The 24,880-nt window shown below is 42.1% G+C and overlaps 1 protein-coding gene across 1 annotated transcript in view; it reads left to right on the top strand.

The window, feature by feature from the left end:
• Usp31 (ubiquitin specific peptidase 31) overlaps positions 1 to 21,904 on the top strand; it is a 68,752-nt gene extending 46,848 nt beyond the window's left edge. Inside the window, exons 12-16 of the mRNA XM_021200828.2 lie at positions 2,536 to 2,655; positions 4,889 to 5,114; positions 10,793 to 10,951; positions 12,413 to 12,565; positions 14,133 to 21,904. Coding sequence (XP_021056487.1) covers positions 2,536 to 2,655; positions 4,889 to 5,114; positions 10,793 to 10,951; positions 12,413 to 12,565; positions 14,133 to 15,706 — 2,232 coding nt within the window. The 3' untranslated portion in view covers positions 15,707 to 21,904. The remainder of the gene's footprint in view (positions 1 to 2,535; positions 2,656 to 4,888; positions 5,115 to 10,792; positions 10,952 to 12,412; positions 12,566 to 14,132) is intronic.
• Positions 21,905 to 24,880: the final 2,976 nt, after the last annotated feature.

The following is a 24,880-nucleotide window of genomic DNA, read 5'->3' as shown; positions in this document are numbered from 1 at the left end:
GATTGAGGGGTTTGTGATAGCAAGAGAGGTTGCTCTAGAGGCTCATTCATTTAAAGGTTTGTCAAGTACCTATAGTGTACTGGGTCCTGTACAAGGTAGTCCGACACTTAGGATTAAGACAGTGTTCTGCCTTCAGGTTGTTTATACCCTAGGACAAGAAAACAAGTATATAAGGTTCTAGAATAGGAAGGAGCTTAGCATGGTTGAAGACAAGTGTAACCATTGTGGCAGGAGCACAAGAGCTAAGGGAGAGAGTTAGGATAGTTTGAGCCCCAGTTAGAGTTGTGACTTATCTGTCTCTCACTAACTATCCTTGTATCTGAGAGAGGTGCTTGGCCCATAGGACATGCTCAATAAGTATGTACTGGAATGTGTATGTGGTACTTGGGGAGTTCAGTGTGGGGCCAAAAATAACAGAAGAGAGATAGAGGAGGAGGTGGAACTTAGCAGTTGGCTGTGTGACAATAGTTTGGGGTTCAGCTGTCTTCAGGCTCAGTACTGATGAGCAGCATCATGTGGGTGTGCGCCATTGTTCTGTCCATGGAGACTTTAGAAACAGTGCTAGAACTGTGATGGTGCTGATGCTGCTCTCTCCGTCACCTCAGATGTGTACTATTAATGAGGACAGCACATTAGGACACAGGTGAGGGAGAGGGTGGGGAAGGTACATCTGAAGTCTTGAGACAGCCAAGAAGATTTTGATGGAGGACACATTGAGGGGGTGGGGAATATCATAGTTAATTGGGGACACTTGGACTGTCCTGTGAATGAGGTGTTGGACTTAATTTTATATAAGGAATGTAATGGCTATTCCTGGTTGTCAACTTGACTATATCTGGAATGAACTACAATCCAGAATTGGAGGGCTCATCTGTGATCCAGCTCTTGAGGCTAGAAGACACAAGTTTCTGACCTGGATCTTGGCATGGAGATCTTGAGGTATAGTGGCCATGAAAAGCTTAGGCACAGGCAAGGTAGAATATACCTTTAATCCCAGGACACTGAGGCAAAGAGATCTCTGAGGTCAAGGTCAGCCTGGGACAAAGCAAGTTCCAGATCCAGGCATGGTGGTTCACACCTTTAACTTAGGCCATACCTTCTGCTGGAGGCCTACATATGGACATTGGAAGAAGGAAGAATCACTCCTCTTTGCCTGCTTGCTCTTACTTGCCAGCACATCTGTCGGAACCTACTTCTACAGAAGACCAGCTGAAACAACTAGCCTCATGGGATTGAGCAACTACTAGATTCTTGGACTTCCCATCCACAGCTGACCATGGTTGGGTTAGTTGGACTATAGACTGTAAGTCATCACATAAATTTCCTCAATATAGAGAGACATTCTATAAGTTCTGTGACTCTAGAGAACCCTGACTAATACAAGGAACATAATCTAAAGATTGGAAATGCCAGTGAGTGCTCTTGTCTTGCCATAAGGAAGACCTGTAGAAGACTGACTGACTATTTCCTGTAGAGCAAGTGCCTTCAATGCCAGGAAGACTTCATAGGCCAAGGATTCTCAGAGTACAATCACAAGGCCAAGGAGCATTCCAGCAGTTTATAGTCAGTACAGAAACCAGAGCAATGTCTTAGAAACTATCAGTGATTAGATATTATGACATTAATAGTACAGTTCATAAAAGTATGTTTATAGTATGTTAGGATTAAATGGACACAAGACTGTATAGCCACATAAGGGGAATATTGATATGCCACATGAGATGTGGGCTTACTAGATGATAGTTTGGGTTCCTTTCACCTGGCTTTCTGATACTCCTGTTTACTTAAGTATCTGCTCTTTTGTTTCCCAATCTTTTCTGTGAACATGATTGAGTTGCATCATCATGAAAACAGATCTCATCAATTGTGCTTTCCTTTTTAAGTTACCAGACTGGTCTTTCTCCTCTGTTTTACCCAAATTTACTGTTGGTAGCCCTTTTGCCCCCCAAAGGCTTTCCTTGTTTATCTGAGAACGTATGGGAAAGACTGCATGGAGCAGTTTAGTACTGCCATAGGAGAGAAGGGTTAGGACACAGGAAGTATGGCTAAGAGTGAGCAAGAAGTTGGAGTGCAGTGGTGTTCATGGAGGTTAGTGTGCAATAGAGACAGGCTCAGAAATGGAGGGATACGGGGTGAAAGGAAGAAGAAAATGGGAGGAAACTAGGTCTTGGCATAGTTCCCTATGTTCCACCTTGGTGGGCAGTAGTATGATTTGCTGAGGTAAGATGGCCTAGACCAAGAAAGTCCATATTGATGCAAAGGTGATAAGTTACAGTTTGAGGCAATGCTGGGCTTGGGGTACATCTGTTAAAGGGCATTTAGTCATTCTTCTTTGAGGGAGGTCTGCTTAGCACTCATCCAGTGTCCACACCAGCCAGATGAGACTTGTGTTATCCAATTGGCTTTCCTCCTGTGCAGTTTCCAGAGAGATGCTGAGGTGATACCAGGCCCTGGCAAGAAAGTAGTTCTGTTGTCTGCAATGACACAGACTTTCATTATGTGATGCCTAATGGGAGTCCTGCTCCTTGTTTCCAGCTTGCTCCAGATGATGCCTGGCGGTGCCCACACTGCAAGCAGCTGCAGCAGGGGAGCATCACATTAAGCCTGTGGACTCTGCCTGATGTGCTTATTATACACCTCAAGAGATTCCGCCAGGTGAGAAAATCCTGTCACTGGAAAAAGCTAGCCTGACCTTGTTTCTCTTGACTCTTCTTAGTGGCTTGTGTGGGTTCTTGGTTGGCCTGTTGGATTCACCCACTGATGCTGTCTGAATGTGTCCATACATGTTTGACCGAGCCTATCCGTGGTCATGTTTTCTAAAGAAAATATTAGTATCCTGTGATAGTTTAAGTCTTGAACATTGTAGTTCATGCACATGTTTTACTTCGTTCTTGAGGGTTTGGTTTAGACTTGTAAATGTTTTGCTTACATTTTAGTGTGTTTACCTTAGGATTGTGAGAGATTAGGATTGTTTACCTATCCTTTGTGAGAGAGGTAGAGCTGTATTTCTACCCAATGTAATACGCAGTGCTGTCCTGCTCTAAGCAGTTGCTATATAGTTGGGGAGGTGAGTCATACATAAATACAGACATGTGCTTTTTGTTACACAGCTTTATGAGTCACTTCCTGAAAAGTCTGTCTATCTCTTGAGGTGAAGAATGTCTTGTACAGTCACATTGTAAGAGAAATTAATGAGAGGTGAGCCTTAGTCTAGAGTCTTTGTGGCCTGGATTTAAGAGAGTTTGTGCCTAAGTAATGAGCAGGTATTTGCTAGACGAGGAGAAGCAGGATTGTGTCTTCATGTGACAGAGGAAGCATTTATGCTGAGCCTGGGGTCTGAAGAGTCTGAAGCAGGCCAATGGGATAACACACTCCAGAAGATGGGGTAGTAGTGGGAGCTGAGGTGGGTAGAGAGCCACTGTTCAAGCAAACCCTTGAAGGCAGAGTCAGGTTTTAGTGAAGAGCTTTGAATAGAAGTAGCAATTGCCAAATACATATTTTGAAGTGATCATTTCAGTAGCTGGGTCGTTAGCAGATGAAAAGTTGCAAGTTTTGTGGGCACTATAGAGGCTACTACTGGATTAGGACAGAATTATAGCAATAGGGATGGAGAGATGTGAAGACCTAAGAGGGAGCAGGGGTGGTTAGGCCTAGGACTATACACCTAGTCCTCAGTCCTGGGTTTTCCTAAGCACTAAGGTAGAACTTGAGGGATGATCCCAAATTCCCAAACCTTTCTAGATTTAGAGTTGGGCTTCTGTGGTAATGAAACATGGCATTTGCCTTGGGCATCCTGTGTGGACTCTGAAGGTGGAAATTGACTGAGGTTTCCAGTTTAGCTTTCTCTGTTTTTTTCCTAATGATAACTAATTTCCTTCACCGTTTCCTTCCAGAATCCCAGACTCAAAAACTTCATTGTCATCCTGGGCATTCCTTCTTGTCACTCTAATCTAGGTAGCCACTTGCCCAAGTTGACTTAGCTTTTCCATGGATTTCTTGTGTGTTTCTCCTGCTTGCTGTCACCCTGCCACTAAATGGTTTTCTCTTATTGTTCAGACTGATGCAGTTGCCGTCTTTTAATTGATTTCTAACTCTGTCCTTCCTTTGTGTTTTACACACTGCTCACAGTTCTTCACTCACAATTCTGGTGACATCACTTCCTCCCCCCGAACCTCAGTGCTTCTCTCTGCACTACAAAATAAGGTCCCTGTTCTTCAGCCTGGCCCTCATTCAGAAGCATTTCTCCTATGAATGTGTATTTTCCTTTAATAGATTCATAAATCCTTAAGATTGTCACATCCATGTCTGATTAGGTTAAATGTTCTCCTGGACATAGAAAACAGGAACAATATCCATTCAACAGATTTTTATGTTTCAGGGATATTCCACATGGTTTAATGGAAAATAGAGATTATTTAGATTGTTGGCTAAATAGCTAAGTTCAGATAGGTAAATGTGCATGTTGGCAAAGTAGAGAGGAAAGGGTCAATGTTTATTGAACGCCTCTCCTGTGCTAGGTATTGAGGTTTGCCCTTTACATAGTTAAACTTTATTAATCTTGAGACATCTGACAGGGGTGTCAGGATGAACCACCTGAAATTGTCACTTTGCTTCTAAGTTGCCCCCCTCAAAAAAAGCCTTGACAGATAAAGAAGTGAAAATCTACAATTCCTTTCCCCTCAGGTCGGCCCTCACTGGTTCTACTTAAGTTGTAGTAAAGCTTGTCCTGTAGTTCACACTATTAGTCTGTTTCTGTTATGTGTCTTGAGAAATATCAGATAGGTGATTCAAAGTGATTTAACTGACAGGGCCCACATTTCATGCTAAACTGATCTGCCATCTACTTGCATTAAAATGTCATCAGAACTTGTTTTTCTTCTTGCAACAGGAAGGAGACAGGCGTATGAAACTTCAGAATATGGTCAAGTTCCCCTTGACTGGCCTGGACATGACACCTCATGTGGTTAAGAGAAGCCAGAGCAGCTGGAGCTTGCCATCTCATTGGTCCCCATGGCGACGGCCCTATGGACTCGGGAGGGACCCTGAGGACTACATCTATGACCTGTATGCTGTGTGCAATCATCATGGCACCATGCAAGGGGGGCACTACACAGGTCTGCAGTGCGAGAGGCTGCGTGTCTGTACTGACGCTTCTTTCAAGCTGTTTGCTTGTAGTTTTTGAACCTCCAATCTCCCTTTGCCTTCCAGTGTGCCTTTTGCCAGCTCTGAGAATAGCTTCATCCTCCAGATCTCTGTCCAAGATCAAATGCATGAACTTTCTTCTTTTTTCTGAGTTCATTCATCTAGTAGTAAGCAGACCTAATGGGAGAATGTTTGTACAGTGCAGCTGAGGGGCCACTCTTGTTTATCCGGCTGCCTCCTCATTATAGCTATTCAATGCTTTTGAAGTTCTAGCACCTCCCTATCTTAGAATGGTCATGAGCCACTTTCATGTCGTCTATTCTTTTAAGGATAAATTTACTTTAAATTATAAAAGCAACTCTGTTCAACATGTGAAGTGTAGAAAAAGGTAGAAAGAATGCCATTGTGAAATAGGCTTACCAGGCATATCAAGATAAAAATTACTAACATTTAAATCATGGTTAAAATACACATGTTTAAACTTAGCATTTTAGTCAGTTTTAAGTGTCCAGTTTGGTGGCATTGAGGTCTCAATTGTTGGCCATCACTATCCATTTCCAGAACTTTTTCATCTTCTCAAACAGAAACTTATTAAATAGGAATTTCCATGCTCTCCGCTTCCAGGCTCAGAGAACTATCACAATCTGTCTCAGGGAACTTAAGTGCCTCTTGTATGTGGGACCACATAGTATTATTAGTGCTTTGTAACTGCAATATTTTATTGAGCATAGTGTCTTTAAAGTTCAGCCATAGTAATGCTTTGATACATGAGATATATGTTCGGTGTTTTTTGTATTTTTGTATTTTTTTTTGCTATTTTACATGGATTTGATTATACTGGTGTATTTTACTCATAAGTATTATAAACACTTTGTAGTTAGCTTGCAATGGACTTACATCAGAAGTGACTAAATCCCACCATGTATCTTCTAGGAGTAGAAACAAGTAGGCAGAGATGTAGATACAAATAAAATTTAAGGGCAGTGCAGTGTGTGTGGTAATTGGTTGTGGAACTAAACCATGGTGGGGTAAGGGGTATGGCAGGAGAAGTTCCCTGAGATTGGAAACCTGTTTATGCTCTCAGAGTGAGAGCCACACCTTTATGATGGTATAATAAAGATGATGTTGCTTCATGATATGGTAACATCTTAGCTTGGGTAGTTGCACTGATATTCTAATGACAAATTATCTAATATTGCATTTCTCAGAACATATTTCTCTTAAGTGACATACCTAGTGACCATTGCCATTGCTAAACCTATATTGTTTCTGTTTTTAAACTTTTAGTCTAATATTGATGACTCTTCTTGTATATACTTACTTTTTTCCTCAATTTTGATTCTTTATTTCTTTGAGATTGAGTCTTGAATTAAGGACATATATGAGCCTTGGGCATGTATGAATCATGTAAAGGCAGATTTTAGGATTTCTCAGATATCTGTTTACATAAGGATTGATGGGGGATACTATTAATTGGTTATCTGTTCAGGTCCCTAGAGTCATATTGCTGTATCCTTTATCTTCAATATCTTCGATGATCATACCTCTCACAAGCTTAATTTATCAGTGCAGTGGTTTTTCTAACAAGACCCTGGTACTCTAATACTGGCCATTGGCTGGTAATGGTAGATGGAGATGAAGTTGGGGGTATCTGCCAGATGGTATTTTAAAATCCTCGAGATTCTTCTCCTAGCAGTTAGCCAGCCACTGGCTCCCTTGTGCAGTGGCAAGGTAGTGGTGATTGTTGGCCTTCCCAGCCTTGCATGCCCTCTCAACCTGCTCTTTTCCACTCTGGGAGGGCAGGAGGGCAGGAGGGCAGGAGGGCAGGAGGGCAGGAGAGCAGGGAGATGATGAGCTATAACCTATAACTGCTCATTCTTGAAACCTTTTAGTTTAACTCTGCCGGTAGCAGTTGTTTCTGAGAGGAGCAACACAGCCTCTGGGCGTGTTCTTGATAAAACAGTCTGGCTTCTGCTTGTTTGGGAAGCAATTGCCAGGAAAAAAAGAGGCTCCCTCGGTGCTTTCACATCACAGAAGACATTAATAGCTTAAATATGTTTAACCTTGTACTTTTGTTTAAACACTATTTAGATGGCAATGCAATGTTTGTTGTTTTATCTATTTTTACAGCAGCCACTTGTGTGATGATTGTATTTCGAGTTGGATATTTGATTTTTCTGACATTGCTAGTAATGTCTATGTTCTTAGATACATAGATATGGGATAGTCATGGGATTATGTATTCTTAACTCTTAAAATGAAGGACTTAAAAGTAATTGAACTTTGCTAATTACTTGCTGTATGAACACCTTCACCAGCATTCTTGGTTGATACTTAACTCGACTTCAGCTTTGGTAAAGAAGTCATTTTGTAAATTAGGTCCCTATTATTACATACTGTGTAGGAAAGAAATTGGTAGGGGAAAATAGGACAGTATAAGATTTCAGAATATTGTGTTGTTCTTTATTTAGTGCAGACTTTGAAAACCTCATGAAAACCCTTGGAAGCAGTGTAATTAGTGAAAGGAGCTTGGGTGAGATTATAGACCTATCTTCCTAGCTCTGAGGACTTGGCTAAATAACTTGACTTGGGCCTATGAAGTACATCAGAGTACCTGCTCATTGCCCCCTACCTGGGAGGGGCTTACATGGTCTGTATCAGTGCTTCTCAACCTTCCTAATGCTGCCACCCTTTAAAACGGCTCCTCACAGTGTGGTGACCCCCACCCACAGTTACTTTCGTTGCTACTTCATAACTGTAATTTTGCTACTGCTATGAATCATAATGTAGATATCTGTGTTTTCCAAAGGTTTTAGGTGATTCCCATGAATGGGCTGATTGGCCTTCAAAGGGGCCCTTCAAAGGGGTTTGGAACTGCTGGACTGTATTTTCTTTTTTCCTGTTCTATGTGTGTATTTGGGTATGGTGTGTTTGAAGGCTAGAGGGCAACCTTGGGTGTTCTTCCTCAGGCTTTGTCTACCTTGTTTTGAGACAGTCTCTCACTGACCTGAAACTTGCCAGTTAGGCTAGGATGGCCATCGAGTCTGTGCCACATGGACCAGCCTCCCCAAGCCCCTCCTTTTTTGTTCTTAAAGTAAACTGTTGCTTGTCTCATCTCTAAATGTTTGAAGTTCCAGTTTAGAGAAAACAATCCTTGGCCTTACTTTTTTTTTTTTTTTAAAGTTACGTTCATTCATTCATTCATTCATTCATTTGTGTTGAGGGATAGCAATTCATATGGATGTCAGAAGACAGCTTGTGTGAGGGAGCTGGTTCTTTTTCCATCATGTGGGTCTCAGAGATCAAATAGGTTGTAATTACCTTTACCTGCTGAGCCATCTCACAGCATTTTTTTAGTTGAAGATACTGTTTTTTAAGTTTTTACTAGACTATCTTTGATGTATTCTTGCTGTAATGGCATGGTACATGTATGACTAACTTGTGCAAGGATTTTAGAACAGAGCCTCTCAGTTTTTCTAGATAAAGACCTTGCTATTTTCTATTTTAGCATTTCAATCCTTCATTAGCCAATTTTATAAAAATATAACACAAATGTTAACTGCTGTATCATATTGCTAGTGCTTTTGAATGTTTATCCTTGTTTTGTTGCTTCCTTTTGTGGACAATTGTTGGTGTCTGAGCCAGAACTTGCTCAGAAGTAGCTCTGGCCTCGAAAACACTTTGGAAGGCAGTGTTAGGTAGAAAAGCAAGTAGATAAAATAGTTATAAAATAGTTAGCTGGGCGGTGGTGGTGCACGCCTTTAATCCCAGCACTTGGGAGGCAGAGGCAGGTGGATTTCTGAGTTCAAGGCCAGCCTGGTCTACAGAGTGAGTTCCAGGACAGCCAGGACTACACAGAGAAACCCTGTCTCAAAAATAAAATAGTTAGCTTATTAGTTAGTTACTCTGTGGCCTTTCCATGCCACAATCAAGAACAGACCATCCTGAAAGGAAGCAGACTGAACTAGAGCAAGGTTACTCTGTCTCCTGATAGCTGTGTCCACTGTGCAGTTCTGCTCCCACACACCTCTCCAGAATAGCAGCCTCCTCCCAGATGGACCTGGTCTGACACCAGTTGCCTAGCTAGTGCTCTTGCTTTGATGTCTCCACTTCATTCTCTCTAGTTCTGGTAGCTGCACAGGATCTCCCTTCTACATTTGGAGCCTTTGCTTCTCTTTTGGAACCTGTCTAGCTAGCAGCAATTCCTCACCTGGGTGGTTCCATACTTGGAAAAGTGAAGTGGCCTAATGAGAGTGTCACTCATCACTCTCAGAATTGTATGTGCCCTTTCCTTGAAGGTCATCCTAAGTCTGTGTGAGCATTTACTGAATATTTCAGCATTCATCTGTGTTCAGTAAATGGATATTTTTAGAAATGTGATGATAATGTGCTTTTCCAGATCAAGCTTCATAAAATTCCTCGATCTATCCTAATGGTATGACTTGGCTTCATGACCTCATAGTTTGGGGGTAGGTATGGTGTTTGTGATTGAATCCAGGTTCTTGGGCACATACTATGTTATTGAGCTATACTCTCAGCCCCAGACTCTTAACGTTTTTATTGGCTCTTTAGGGTTCTTTTGTTTGTATATGTCAGGTTTAGAGTTGTAAGTATGGAGAAGATTCCATGTATGTATTCTTAGTTTCTGTGTTCTCAAGTTTGTCAGGGAACTTACGTAGGTTGTTTAGGCTTTCCCCTGAAGGAAAACTGTGGGGTATGTTAGGGCTTTAAGTACAAGCCAAAGGATTAGATGCCGTATATTCATATGCCATATACAAAATGCCATATATTCATTCTTCATCTGTTGCATGACCATATGCTAGGCAGTCTTTGTATGAGGGTAATAGGGCTGTATTTGTGGAGTTTGTGTGTGGAGACCAGGGGTTCTTTTTGGGTGCACCCACTTTGTGTTTTTGTTGTTGTTGTTGTTATTGTTTCTGTTTTGCTAATTTGACTAGACTGGTGCTAGGGATCAAACTCATGGCCTCATCTTTGTCTGATCTTTTACCAGCTGAGCTATGTCTCCAGCCCCATAAGTAGTCTTTCTGAGCCTATGTAATAATGTACAAATTACTGTGAGTAATTTGTAGTAATGATAAATCTCAGGGTTAAATGAGATGTTCAGATTATGGTAGGTCTTAGATGTCAGTCAGTGGTCCTTTCATATTATTTTATATCCCTAATAAACACTAAAGTAATACAACAACAAAAATCAAAGTTCTTTACCTACCTTTTGACAGTGAAACTGGATAATGCAATGTTGTATAATGTTTCGTATGCATTGTGAACATACCTGGTCTCTACACTAGATGCTGTTGGCCCCACCCCATCCATTTGTGACAGTCAACGTGTTTTCATTCATTGTTAAGTGTCTCTAGCAGGAAAAAAAAATGTCCTTGGTGAGACCTACTTATACTTCGAAGTATAATGAGTGTTTTGAGATGAAACTGTTATGAAATTGAAATATTTATGAATTTCTTAGAGCATTCTACCTGGGTATAAGTTGAAATTTGGATTTGTTTTTTCTGTTACTGTGGGCAATTTAAAATGCTGTTGAATTAATTATATAAATAAAATATAAAGGATGGTATCTGTGGATAGAGTATCCGGTGCAGCCTTGCTGGTGCTGACAGTGAGCTCTTTTTGGCAGCCTACTGTAAGAACTCCGTGGATGGTCTCTGGTATTGCTTCGATGATAGCGATGTGCAGCAGCTGTCAGAAGATGAGGTGTGCACGCAGACAGCTTACATCCTTTTCTACCAGAGGCGGACAGCTATCCCATCATGGTCAGCCAATAGCTCGGTTGCAGGTAACCTAGTTCTTGGATGTTTTTTTCACAGAGCAGGAGGTTGTAATTCATGGTCCAAAAGATGTCTCAGAAAGCTTTATTATTGAAAGCTTAACGAGATTAATTTTTGTAATTTCACTTAATCTGGGCTCTGATATAATTTCAGTAAAGGAAGTTTGTGTGGACTCTGAACTGCCATGGACCAGCAGCAGTTCAGAGTTAACATAGAAGTAGGGCAGAGCCTAGCCAAACCATTCACAGTGTTTATGTGTTGGGTAAGTGCCTGGAGGAATAGTGTTAACTGCCTGAGGTGCTATTCTGACATCTGTTTAGTTTATCTAGGAACATGTCTCATCTGAGCCACATGATCATCTATCTCTGATATGGATGTGGTCATCGCACCTACTCAGTGGGGCTGATGTTTGTTTTAACATTATGAAGGTTTGTGAAAGCATTCTGTAAACAGTAAAGGACCATTAGAAGGAAAGAGCTCTTTCTCTATAGTAAGAGTAATCTCTTCTGTTAGGGTACACATTGATGGCTGTTAACTGATTGAGGATTTAGTTTTACAGATGAGATGGAATATAATATGTTAATAAATGTAGAAATGACCCCCCCCCCCAACATGGATGCACACCTCCTACTGCAGAGTATGAAGAAAAATAGGGTAGCTTGATATATATATTCATTCAATAGGGGACCTATGTCTCTTTCCAAGGCTCTACAGTGGTATGCTCAAAGCAGCTGAAGGAAGCTCCACTCTAACAGAGTCACCCCTGCAGGAAACAAGCTCTACCCAGTGGGTAGGCTGCTCACTTGACTGGATGCTAGATGAGGGGACTTTGGTACTCCTGGGCCTTTCCAGTATTTTAGATGTACCCCAAAAATAACAGTCTCTTGAGGTCTGTTTGAGACAGGCTGCTTTGTATAGTCAATTTCAAGAGTACTATCAATTGCTCTAATTAAAGGGTACTCCTGGAATTGACAGGACAGACTGACAATCAGCACATTTATATTGCTACCATGTTTGTGTGTGGGGGTGTGTGTGTGTGTATGTATGTATGTGTATGCCATTAGTATGATAATGGCTTAAAAATGTCCAAAGGACATCAAAGCTAAGAAAGACAATTTCTGTATTATCACTCTTTCTCTGGGCAGTTCAGTAGCACTGCCAGTGTTCAGAGCTGTGTACATGGTGAATCCTTGTAGACTGAGTGGATGTGTGTCTCTGTTCTCTTATTCCCTTGCCAGGATTAGGTGTTGCTTCTGGAAACATTTATTCTATACTTGCATTTTGTTTCCATGACCTTTCTCTACGCAGGAATTGCCTGAGGTTTCTTCATCTTTGCTAGGGATACTCAGCTCTGGGAGTGTGTCTTAACCCTGGGGCAAGGAGACAAGTCTCTGGCTTGACTGGCAGCACCTTGACAGGATGTGTGCAATGCAGGACCCTGGCTGACCTCAGGACTGTCTCTTCTACAGGTTCCACAAGTTCTTCTCTGTGTGAGCACTGGGTGAGCCGGCTCCCAGGAAGCAAGCAAGCCAGTGTGACTTCTGCAGCCTCCTCCAGACGCACGTCCTTGGCCTCACTGTCTGAGTCTGTAGAGATGACAGGGGAAAGGAGTGAAGATGATGGTGGGTGTGGGTCTTGGTGTCAGATTTCCAAAGTGGCAATGCACAGACAAAGATCTAACAGCTGGAGAATTCAAAGGAGATGGGGTGCAGAGCTCAGTTATGGCTTCTCTGTGACTCAGGGCTTTCTTCTTCCACTTTATTATTTCCCACTTTTATATTCTGGCATATAGAAGCTCAGATTAGAGCTTTAACTCCTAGAAATATACACTTTTTGTTAAACTTGAAGTGGGTTTTGTTTTTGTCTTTTTTTCTTGATACCTTTCACTTACTGCTTGAGTATTGACAGGATAGCCCTTAGTACTCTTAAGGAACCCCAGGTGGCATGGGATGGATTGTGTAGCCAAAGCACTAAGAGCTGGAAGGGAAGAGGGTGAGCTCAGCCTCTGTAATGAAGACAGTGAGGTTCACTCTGCTGCCAATTTTTCAGTTGCTTTATTCTGCTTCTAGGGATGATGGATAATTCTGAGAAAATGAAATGAAGCCAAAACTAAGCCAAACTAGGAGAGCTGTGGTGTGGCTCTGGCTCTATCTGCCTTGACATTTTACTTCTTTTTCTTGTGAAGCAAGAAGATAATTGGACTATTGGTGCTAAGCCCTTCCTCATTCTAGTTTTTATGAAAAGCTGACGAGTGTACCTGTGCGTGTTTAGATGGATGCTATTTTCATCACAGCTTTGTAAACTTGGAATTTGTTGTTGTTTTAACAATAAACCCAGAAATGGTTCCCCTTAATCTATATTTAAACAGTCTAGTTGGTAAAATCAATATCTTCTTAAGCATCATCATCATTTAGTCACGCTCAGTGGTCACATAGAACACAACCTGACTCTTAGGAGTCACAAAGACCATAGCTACAGTAACAAATACATACAGAATTCAGCTTGGAATTGTCTTAGGAAGGTTTAAGTCATTGGAAATACTACTTGCCAGTCACTCAAGGTAGCATGTATTATATCCAAGGTTCTAGTACTTTCCATTGATATTTACCTGTTAGACTTACTTCCATAGGGAATATAATGGGGGTAATGGGTTCTTGTGTCATTTTGTACAAGGAGTTTATTTTGTGAGCCCCAGGCGTCCTTCAGGAAGATAAAGAAGCTAGATTAGCAGCCCATGTTTAGTGAACACTTGGGAGTGCCAGGATCTTTGGTGCACACAAACTTCTAATATTTTATTTAACTCTCTAATTAGACCAGCAGTCTGCAGGTCACATGTGGTTGGCTGGTTTTCCCAAAGTTTTTAGAACATAACCATTCCTGCTTTGTTGTATGCCACTTGTGGCAGCTTTCATGTTAAGATGGCAGAGCTGAGCAATTTCCTAACATTCTGACAAAGTCTGCGGACTGTAATGAGTAGGATGACATAGATGGAGAACATTTTGCTGACTTCAGAGTTAGCATGACCCTATTTTGTGGATAAGGGAACTGATCTCCAGAAGGTTGAAAGCACTCTGTTGTCCTTGACTATAGCACATAGACTGCTACACCAGCCTTGCCTTTGCTCTGTCTTCAGTGTCTTACTAAATGTTTTTGTTGGTTTAGCCTGACAGAATTTTCTCTGCCATGCAGGAGGCTTTTCTACTCGACCATTCGTGAGAAGTGTGCAGCGTCAAAGCTTGTCATCCAGATCTTCTGTCACCAGCCCCTTAGCTGTCAATGAAAATTGCATGCGGCCTTCTTGGTCCCTGTCTGCCAAGCTGCAGATGCGTTCCAGTTCTCCTTCCCGCTTCTCGGGGGACTCCCCAATCCATGGATCTGCCTCCACCCTTGAAAGGATTGGAGAGGCAGGTGATGACAAAGTCTCCATTTCTTGCTTTGGTAGTCTGCGGAACCTTTCTGGTAGTCACCAGGAACCAAGTGACAGTCACAATAGACGAGAGCACAAGGCTGTGGGCCGGGCCCCACTGGCTGTCATGGAAGGTGTGTTCAAAGATGACTCAGACTCTGGAAAATTGAACTCCAGTGTTGTAGACACACCAAGCAAAAACCGAGCACAAGGGGATCACTTGCCCCCCATCTCTGATCCTTTTGATAATAATAACCAGATTGCTTATGTGGACCAGAGTGATTCTGTCGACAGCTCTCCAGTCAAAGAGGTGAAACCTCCAAGCCACTCAGATTCTCTTACAAAGAAGCCAGAGAGCACAACCAAGAGCTCCCCTAGTTCCAAAGGTACTTCTGAGCTAGAGAAGAATATGCGGAAGGGGAGGCCAGCCTTGGCTAGCCAGGAATCTTCTCTTTCAAGTCCATCTCCTTCTTCTCCTATTCCTGTGAAGGTTTCCATGAAACCTGCCCGCTGTCGGAGCAAAGCAGATTCTTCCAGGACAAGTGGAAGGCATTCATCTTCCTCCTCTACCCAACCCAAAAAAGAATCTTCCCCCAGGTCCCAGGAATCCATGTCATCTCCTTCACCGCAGAAGCAAAAGTCTGCTTCTGCCTTTACTTATTCCTCCTCATCCATATCTGCCAAAAAAGCCCCAGGCCCTGCCACCAGAGGCCCCTTCCCTTCTGGGAAGAGCAGGACTTCTGACCGGAGCTTGAGTAGAGAAGGTTCCAGACAAAGCTTAGGCTCTGACAGAGCCAGCGTCACCTCCACCTCCACCTCCAAACCCAGCTCCCCTCGGGTGAATCAGGCCAGAACAGGGGACAACAGAGTGGATGGCAAGCACGTCCGGAGCTCGTCCATGGCCAGCCTGCGTTCACCTAGCACAAGTGTGCGCTCTGGGTTGAAGAGGGACAGCAAGTCTGAGGATAAGGGACTGTCTTTCTTTAAGTCAGCCTTGAGACAGAAAGAAACCCGGCGGTCAACTGATCTTGGCAAGACAACCTTGCTATCCAAAAAGGCTGGTGGGAGCTCTCTCAAGTCAGTCAGTAAGAACACTGCAGATGACAAGGCAGAGAAAGGCCATCAGCCCCTAGACTCACAGCAGCCAAACACAAATGCAGTTGGAAAGGAACAGCTTGTCTCTAAGGACCCTGCTTCTGCTAAACATTCCTTGCTATCTGCTCGCAGATCCAAGTCTTCCCAGCTAGATTCCGGAGCTCCCTTGTCTCCCAGTAGCAGGTCGACCACTGAGAAAGGCTCTAAAAAGCTGTCTTCTAGCATGCAAACCTCTGCACGGCCTTCTCAAAAACCTCAGTGATCTTCTGCAATCGGGTGTTTTATCTGTACAGATGTTTATTTATTTAGAACCCCTCCTCTCCCACACCAAAGTCCTCTATGCTTTTATTTTGTATTTTTTGGGGTCATGTGCCTGACTGTGTGAGAGTATGAGTGTGTGTGTGGAATTCAAATTGTTAAAAGTGTCGCCTTATTCTGCCATTGAACCAAATAACAGCCATAGGCAAAGCATTGATACCAAGCTTACTGGAATAGTTGTAGAAAATAATCTGAATAGTCCCTTTAGCAATCATCCCTATTTCATTCCAGAAAACTCTTAATGACTTTATTGGACACTAGGGTTTGGAAACCTGTGAACCAATTAAGCTATCAGTGTATAGACAGATGAACAGTCAGCCTTGGGTTTCATCTGAGCAGAATTTATCTTCATGTGGATTGTTGAGTGGCATCAAGAGCTTAAAAAACAAAAACTGATGCTAACAACAAAATAACTTGTGGGAAAATTTGTTTTCTGCACTTTGGCCCCATCTACCAGTCTTTGTAAGGGCAATATCTTAACACTAATGTTTCTCAGGTATATATACTCAGCTAGTCCAGTATGGATGCACATTACTAATAGATGGATTCAAGAGGAAGGTGACATGGGGTGGCGACTGTCCTGCTGCCACAGGTAGAAGCTTTACAGGTAGGCATAAAATCTTTGCTACTTTCGTATCTGAAGTGATAGCCTGTCTTGACTCCTTATATATGTTCTAAGATCTGACAAATTTTGAATAGTCAGAAAGCCAGTCACTAATTAATTTTTTTTCATTCTCAGTTTGCTAGCTAAGGCCATTGGAATTTTGAATTGTAGCAGAGTAGTTAATGCCTTTGAAAGATTCCCAGAGAAAAAATTTTTATTCCAAACTGAAGCCTAAGTTGGTACCATTTTCCTTCCCTGATGCTGCTTGTTTCTGTTAGAAATTGAGGATCTCATACTGCCTCGTGTGTGCATGCTCATGCCTTGTCTTGTTGCTTGGAAAAGAAAGAAGTTGCCTCTTGCCAAGAGCTCCTGATGGTCTATTGATGTGGGGTGAGGCTGAGTGCTGTACATGCAATGTGGATCCTGGTGCCAGTCTTCCTTTTGACTGCTTTCCAGTAGCTTACTTATATCCACTCTGCTCTGAAGAGGTAATCTCTGACCCAGCATTCAGAAACAGAGTCTGGCATGTGTTCCCCTGGCATGTAATTACAAATTGCATTCTTATGTATGAAAAGGGGAACCTCACTGAATTCTCACAGATAAAGAAAACAATTTTCCAAGGCTTGTAGAAATCTCTTAGAAATACTTTGCAGCTCAGTTTTTTAGTATCCTCTTTATTTATTTTTTAGTATCAAGAGAATCATGGTCGTGATTCTCAGAATAGCATTTGTCATTTTGTCATTAGATATAGCATGTGAGTTTGTAGTTACTAAATTCTAAGGCTCGTGGTTCCCAGGCCTCGCTCTTCAGTATTTCTGTGAATGGACTGCAGTGCATATGTGCACGCAGTTTTGATTTCTACACTGTCCTTTTGTTCTTCTATGAATACCTCTTGGGAAATATTTCCAATAGGTTGCTTAAGTTTATTTTGCTGCTAATGTTGACATTAGCTGGTAGCTTGCAGGTTGAGGGTGGCTGGAACTTTCAGCTCTTGTGGTATTTGAGGCTTAGCGTTCAGCCTTGTGCACATTACCACAATGCTGTCTACCCAGTTCAGTGTGTGTAAGCCAGTGCCTATGACACTCAGTCCTGTACTGGCTGCTTTTATATTCCTCCCGCCCCCATGCCCCATTATGGCTTCCCAAAGCATTGAAGCTCTCTGTCCTGCCTTGGTGTGACTGAGGTGACTGCTGCCTTACATGTCATCATTTATTCAGTGGCACAAGTTGAGCCCCGTTAGTGTTTAGCCACCAATCTTTTTTTTTTTTTTTTTTATAGCCACCAATCTTGTTTTATTTTTATTTTCTGAAAAAGCAAGAAATATTGAGACCATTAGTATCAGGAATTGAGCATTTATGTGCTTTGAGCCTGTGAAACAGTCTTAGAATTATAGTATGATAAAACAAAGAACTTTAATAACAGGCTGTTTTGCCATAATTAAGATGAATAGAAACTAGTTTAATTTTCACAGTACTATATCGTTTTATTTTTGAAGGCAGTAGGAGTGGATCCTCTTTTCCCTACATATCATGTTTTTAAAAACAAAACAGAAAAAATCTCTAGTGGTCTTTACTTTTCCATGGGCTCTAGAAATACATTTTTAATAATATAATAAAACCTAAAAGCTACATGCATATGGAGTTTAGTGCTTATTTCATATTGAGTTCAATAGAAAAAAATCAGGAAGTGTCATGGCATTATCTAGGCTGTGAAACTGTTATGTTTGTGAGGTCGGTAAATGGTAAAATCGAATTCCCAACTACTGGGATATATTTAAGACACAGAAAATACTACTTTAAAGGTGCTGCCTGCAGTGAAATGGCTTATGAGAATATCACTTAGTTCATTCCATTCTGAGGCAGGGTTAGGGACTTGGTTATTAAAATCTTTCTCCCAGTGATTTGGGCACAGTGAACATGTGTACTTTGGGGCCAAACTCAAATGGTAGGTCAGGGTTTCTGCTTAGCCTGTTAGGGCAGTCATTCCCAGGAGGCACACAGCAACAACCAACAGCGTGATGAATTAGTAATGCTGTTTTGCTGTTAAATAAAAATCTTTTTCATTCTTGCTCTCTTTTCCTGTAAACATTGTGTGCATGAGGCTACACCATTCCTTAAATCACCCTTCCACCTTGCTTTCACAACTCCTCAGATGATGTGGAAGGGCGAAGCTCATATGCTCCTGTCACTTAAGACCCTGGCCAACCTCATTTGTATTTTTTCCTGCTGGCATGAAAAGCAGCTTCAGAGTAAGTAGTGCTGTGCCAGACCTAAAGAGCTGTGCGGTGCCACAGTTGTGCACCCATCAGGTTGCCTTGAACACATGGAATCCTCCTTTAATCATTCATCATTCATTTGGGCCCACTTTGCATATAGAGGCAAGCTGAAAGCTTCAGCAGTGGTGTCCTGGAAGACACCAAATCCGTGTCAAGGAGTGATAGTTGTCAACAGAAACAAGCTGGTAAATTCTGTCCAGCTAAAGTCTGGAAATCTAAAGTGTCCTTGTTCATCACTGGTTCAGACTGAACTGTCTGGACTGTGTAGTGGTTAAAATGCAGTACCTAGACACTTCACATAAAATTAACCCTCTGTGTTTGTATGAGATGGATGTGGAGATTATTGAGGGATGGGAGGCATTGTCAGTCCCTCTAAACTTACTATAATAAAACTAATAAGATTAGTATATATAGGGAACAGTAATGGCAGTTTAAGGGAATGTGGATTAAAGAGTTATGAACAAAAGCTCATTTCAAATATCCTCTTTGAGTAGATGAACATGTGAAATCACATTTCATTTTGACAGATTACTAACTAGCTGAAGTTACAGTTTCCTCTGTAGGTTGTCATTGAATACAAAGATAGTGTTCTGGGTTGGATTTTGAGCTAGGTTGAAAATCATAAGCACAGTTTCCTTAAAACACACTTTGAAGGTGCATTGATGCTTATATTTTGGAATTGAGAAGAGCAAAATTTACTGACAAACCAGTGCCTACGTAATAAAAACAACTTAGCTGCTAGTGTGCAGGCTGCTTTTGCTTTAGTTTTATAAAGAGTTCATTGATGTTTAACCTGACTGCACCTTTCAGGTGGGACATGATACTTTTATTTCTCTGACTGCTTGGTGTCCCATGCTGCCTTTTGATCAGACCCCAAGCTGTTTTTGCAGCTGCCTTTTGAGCATGACCAATCATTTTGTAAAGAAAACAATTGTGCACGCCCACCATCCAGCTCAGAAAGCATGCTCATACTACCTATGCAAGCAACTGATTAAAACGCATACAGAGAACTACGCTAAACATTGAGTCTTAGAAAGGGACAACTCTCAGATTCTAGAGTTCTATTTTTGAATTTGTGATTTTTAAAATGTGGCTTAATCATCAGTGTGGGTGAACTTGAATGTGAGTTTAGGTTGCTTTGCATATATTTCTTTGCCAATCTCCTTGGTCATTGGTAAGATTGTGTATAAAATAGTATTTTGCAAGCAGGAGTGGATTGGACATGTTGAACATACACTGGTGTATATACTGTATTTAGCCTGAAGACTTTCCTAAAGTATTTTGTTCTAAGAAATAACCTGCCATTTTCTATAGATTTTAATTTTTTATATCTTGTAGTATTCTTTCATCATCACATGGAGAGGTGTGGCTTTACACAGCGCTAACTATTTTTAAGTGCTTTTATAGCGACTTGGAGCTGCTAAGGAAGATTGGGGAGCTTCCCACTCAACTGGTGTCAGTAAGATAAAGCATGTGGGATATATGATAGTGTTGTACAGTGGAGTTAGGTCCAGATCCATCTCACATTTATTTAAATCCATTGTCTCCCATGGGGCAGGGGCAGCGATAGAGCTTCATAGCATATATAAGAGGTGTCTTCACATCTCATACAGAGACTCTCCCCAGGCCATTCTGGAGAATTCCTTGAGATCACTAGTATCCCCAAAGGACTTGGAATGCCTGGGTGGCTCTCAAGCTTTTGATATCATTTAGCACTGCCTGGGTTCTGTAACTTTCTCTTCTTGTTTGCAGTCAGAACTGAAGGATGTGGTGCACCATCTTTTTGCCATCAGTTTATGGTGAGAATCATCACTGCCATGCAGGGTACTCAGAAAGAACTCTAGTTGCTCTGGACAAGAAAATTAAAAGGTGTCAGTCAGTCCTTGGCTTGGAATCAGGGTGTGTGTGTGTGTGTGTGTGTGTGTGTGTGTGTGTATGTTGGGGGCTTTCTGACTTCAAGGCCCGAATTGGAAGTGTGAAGTGTTTTATGCTTGGTGTGTTTAGGTATTGTTCTTATTTGCTGGTGGCAGGCAGAGTGCCCTGAGGGGTCTGAATTAATTCCCACAGTCTCTCCAGATTCTACTCTGGGGCTGACACCGACCCATGCAGGAGAGGGAAAACATGTCCAGGTTAAAACATGTGGTAGAAGACAGTGGAAAGTTTCCTGCCTCACCTTGCAAACCCTGCCCTGCTTCTGGCAGCACCGTTGTAAACCACAGGCAGTACTGGGCCTCCTGCTCAGGTTCACTCCCCTCTGGGTCTTTTCTATGGAGTTTCTGGAATCCTTTTTAGTTAGAAACAAATGTGAAACATTTTATTCAAATTATTTTGGAGCCTTTGTTGATTTTTTTAATGTAATTAAAAAGATCATGTAATACTTAACCAGAAATGTGGTAGTATATGTTACCTACAGAGGCACATGAAATTTGGTGTTAGTCTGTGGTGAGCTAGGCACACTATACCATCTTCAGAATAATCCACTGTGCTGTGTGTCCTCATCCCATTGAGCATCAGACTGCCTACAAAAAGTTTATCTGACATGGCCCATATTTTAAGGCTATCAGGAAAACATCAGAGCTGGGACAGCTTTGGCACAGCCTCCCAGAGTCGAGCTCTCTGCTGCTATGAACTCTGCAGCTGGAACTTTGCTAGGTGCTATTCCAGACTGGGGGGCTGTGTTTCTGTGATTGCGGTTCTGTTGGGTTTTCCTGTAGGCATTTGTGTTGTGTAGGTTTGCTCACCAACTGTGCCTCTCACCACTGGTTAAAATTGAGTTCAGGCCCATTACCAAAATGTGTTTTTTTTTTTTTTGTTTTGTTTTTGTTTTGTTTTTGTTTTGATTCTCTTGTGTTTTTGCACCGGCGTGTATTTCTCCAGTTGTCTTAAAAGCTACATGTCATGTCACTGTACACAAAATGCTTTGGTGTCATTCACGAGCCACCATTAGTGAGCTCTGTATCAATTTTAATTTTGCAGTAAAAGGACGGCAGAGTATCCTTCCTGCAGGCTGGAAGAAAGTGTATCCTACATTTTAAATTATGTTAGGCCAAGTGCATGAGGTGTGGCACTGCCTTCTGTTATTTATTTGTATATTTTATTATTCGAGGTGTACGCACTTTTAAGAAGCAGAATTTATATTTTTATGTTGAAAACGTTTTATTTCTGAGACAGCAGTTGGTTGTATAGTATACAGTTGGAATTAAGAGAAAACTGGAAAATGTAACAAAACATAATAAATTTATTACATGATGCCTTCTTCAAGACATATTTGTCTTTTCTCTCCCTTGCCAAACCAGTTTTTTAAATGTTGAATAGTGTTTGTACTATGTAGGTTTCTCTAACAAAATGCTTTAAAACTGCAGTGTTTCAGGTAAAATAAAACATCAAGTTAGAGGATTTTGCCATGCAGTTTGGCCAACTCCCCATGCAATTACTGTGTAAAATGATCACATCAATACTTGTTCAGTGTTCCCTCCCAGTCAGCAGTTATATGAGATAAGAGACTGTCCTGGGCTACAGAGCTGGCCTTGAAAGAGCTCCTTTCTGCCCCATTTCCAGCAGATTCTCATTGTTTTTCTTTGGTCGTAAGAGGAAGCGGTAGCATAAAAATATTTCCTCAGCCTTCTCTCACCCCTTATACACATTAACTGCTTTATTATTTTTATGTATGTGAATGTTTTGCTTGTATGTATGTAAGTGCACCACTCATGTGCTGGTGTGTAGGGCCTGGGGGAGGCTAGAAGTAACTCTTTGATCCCCTGGAACGGGAGTTACAGATGGCTGAGCTCCACTATGTGGGAGCTGGACTGAGGCGCTCTGAAAGTGTAGCCAGTGCTCTTAATCAGCGAACCATCTCTCCAGCACTCCAGTAACTGACTTCTGAGGTGGTTTAGTTTGGTTTGGTTTTGGTTTTGGTTTTGGTTTTCCCCTAGCTATCTTGCCAACGGAACGCTCTAGTGGGACTGTCATATCACTTATGACCACTTGGGGGCAATAGAGCACAGCATTGTATTTTAAGTCCAGTTTACCGATTTTTAAACTTCTCATCTGAGGGTAGAAATGCCTGAGGTGAATTGATTCCTCATCTGGTAAATACTCCAGCCAGCCATCACTCCCGGAGAGTACCATGGAGCAGGTATCTTTCCATTCCGAAGCACAACATCATGGCTGGGTTGGGGTAGACCACATGCCCGGTCATCCAAAATAGCCCTTGGCTCTCCCTCTAGTTTGGAGTGGTAAAATTTCTCCTTTAGCTTAACCACAGCACACTGCTTACTAAAGAGGTTTCACCGTGGGTATAAATGTTCATGTATAATATATAGATCTAATATTTGCCCGGATATTTAAGGACCACTTCGACTCCATTGTATTTGGAGGATTATTTTCAAATACTTGAATGCTTGCTGTCTCCACAACATGTTTTAGCCTCTTAAGTCTTCCTGAAGAAAGCAAAGGCATGGCAGAGCTCCTTGACCTGCTCTACTTGTCCTTTGTGTTAAAGGCCCCATGAGAGAGTTGAGGCCTATGCCCATAGAAAAAGGTTGAAAACCTGTTATCCCAAGTCAGGGCCCTTCCCAGGTTGGCTCCAGACTTGAGCAGATGTCTGGTGTTGCCAGTGGCTCGCCCCTTTTCTTGGCATCTCCTCCGTGTGGGTCGTCCTGGACTTTTCCTGAACTGGTGGATAGGGTCTCTCCTGAAGAGCCCTCTGAGATTCTGTCTTAGCCAGATTGTGGCTCACCACAGTTCTCTCTCCCTGTCGGCATTCACTACACGGGAAGAACAAGGGATCTCCTCTCTTGGAGACGAATTTTACATATTTAACCCAACAAACATCACCCCATTCTTTATAGTTTCCAGGGATATGTCATTATTTTGACATGCTCTTTTGGTTTAAACAGCTCCATTCGTTTATTTATTTATTTATTATCTATCTATCTATCTACTTATTTATTTATGTGTATGAGTGCTTGGCCTACACATATGTCAGTGCTTCATATATATGCCTGGTGCCCATTGAGATAGGAAGATCCCCCTGGAACTGGAGTTGCAGGTGGTTGTGAACCACCCCATGGGGGCTGGGCATTGAACCTGGTCTTCTGCAAGAGCAACAAATGCTCTTAACCTTTGAGTCAATTCTCCAGCTCCCCTATTTTTTCCTGAGTTGAAGGTTATACGAGGATTCAATATTTAGTTAAGACCAGACATGTCATATTTCCTAGGCCTTCCCTGTGTTTAAGGAAAAGAGAGACTCAGATTCAATTCCAAGGACTTGGTCTATCTCCTAGAATAGGCCTCAAGAGATTGAGCTATGTAGAATGTGTGTACTGGCTAGTTTTGTGTCAACTTGACACAGCTGGAGTTATCACAGAGAAAGGAGCTTTAGTTGGGGAAATGCCTCCATGAGATCCATCTGTGGGGCATTTTCTCAATTAGTGATCAAGGGAGAGGCCCCTTGTGGGTGGGACCATCTCTGGGCTGGTAGTCTTGGGCTCTATAAGAGAGCAGGGGAAGCAAGCCAGCAAGGAACATGTCTCCATGGCCTCTGCATCAGCTCCTGCTTTCTGACCTGCTTGAGTTCCAGTCCTGACTTCCTTGGTGATGAACAGCAGTATGGAAGTGTAAGCTGAATAAACCCTTTCCTCCCCAACTTGCTTCTTGGTCATGATGTTTGTGCAGGAATAGAAACCCTGACTAAGACAATGTGAATGGATCTCATCAGCCTCTGGTTCATACAACATCACATGGGGGAAGATGACAGTTTTCTATCACCCCAAGACAGAGTCAGGTCCCTTGTAGCACTATCTTCTGTGGCCTAGCAATAGTGTCTGTCTAGTCACAGGGTCAAAGTAGCCAATGTGACATTTCAGCACTGTGCTCAACACTGTTCCTCAAAGCATTCTGCCTGCCAGCTCTGAGACACAGAAATGGTCCATTTCTTCACCCTCACATCTTCTCCCAAATACTACCTTGCTTCAAAGTCCTCCTGGATCACCTTCTCAAGCTTTGCAGTCCGTGTTGCAGTCTACCTCCTCCCTGTCTTATGTTCTGCATGTCACTCACTCAGCTGGTGCCATACATGTTTGAGGGAGATGGGTTGTTCCTCCTCTTAAGGAAGGCACATGGTGGTAACTTCCTGAACTACCTGCTGGTTGACTTGTCTGAGTCAACCATCCTGTCTGTGAGGTGGAATCATGAAAGTTAAAGGGGAATGATGCTCTTTAAGCGTGACCCACTGTACT

The sequence above is a fragment of the Mus pahari genome, chromosome 1, assembly GCF_900095145.1.
Source record: "Mus pahari chromosome 1, PAHARI_EIJ_v1.1, whole genome shotgun sequence".
NCBI lineage: Eukaryota > Metazoa > Chordata > Mammalia > Rodentia > Muridae > Mus > Mus pahari.
Note: the sequence above shows the minus strand (reverse complement) of the source record. Positions and strands in the feature narration are given on the sequence as shown.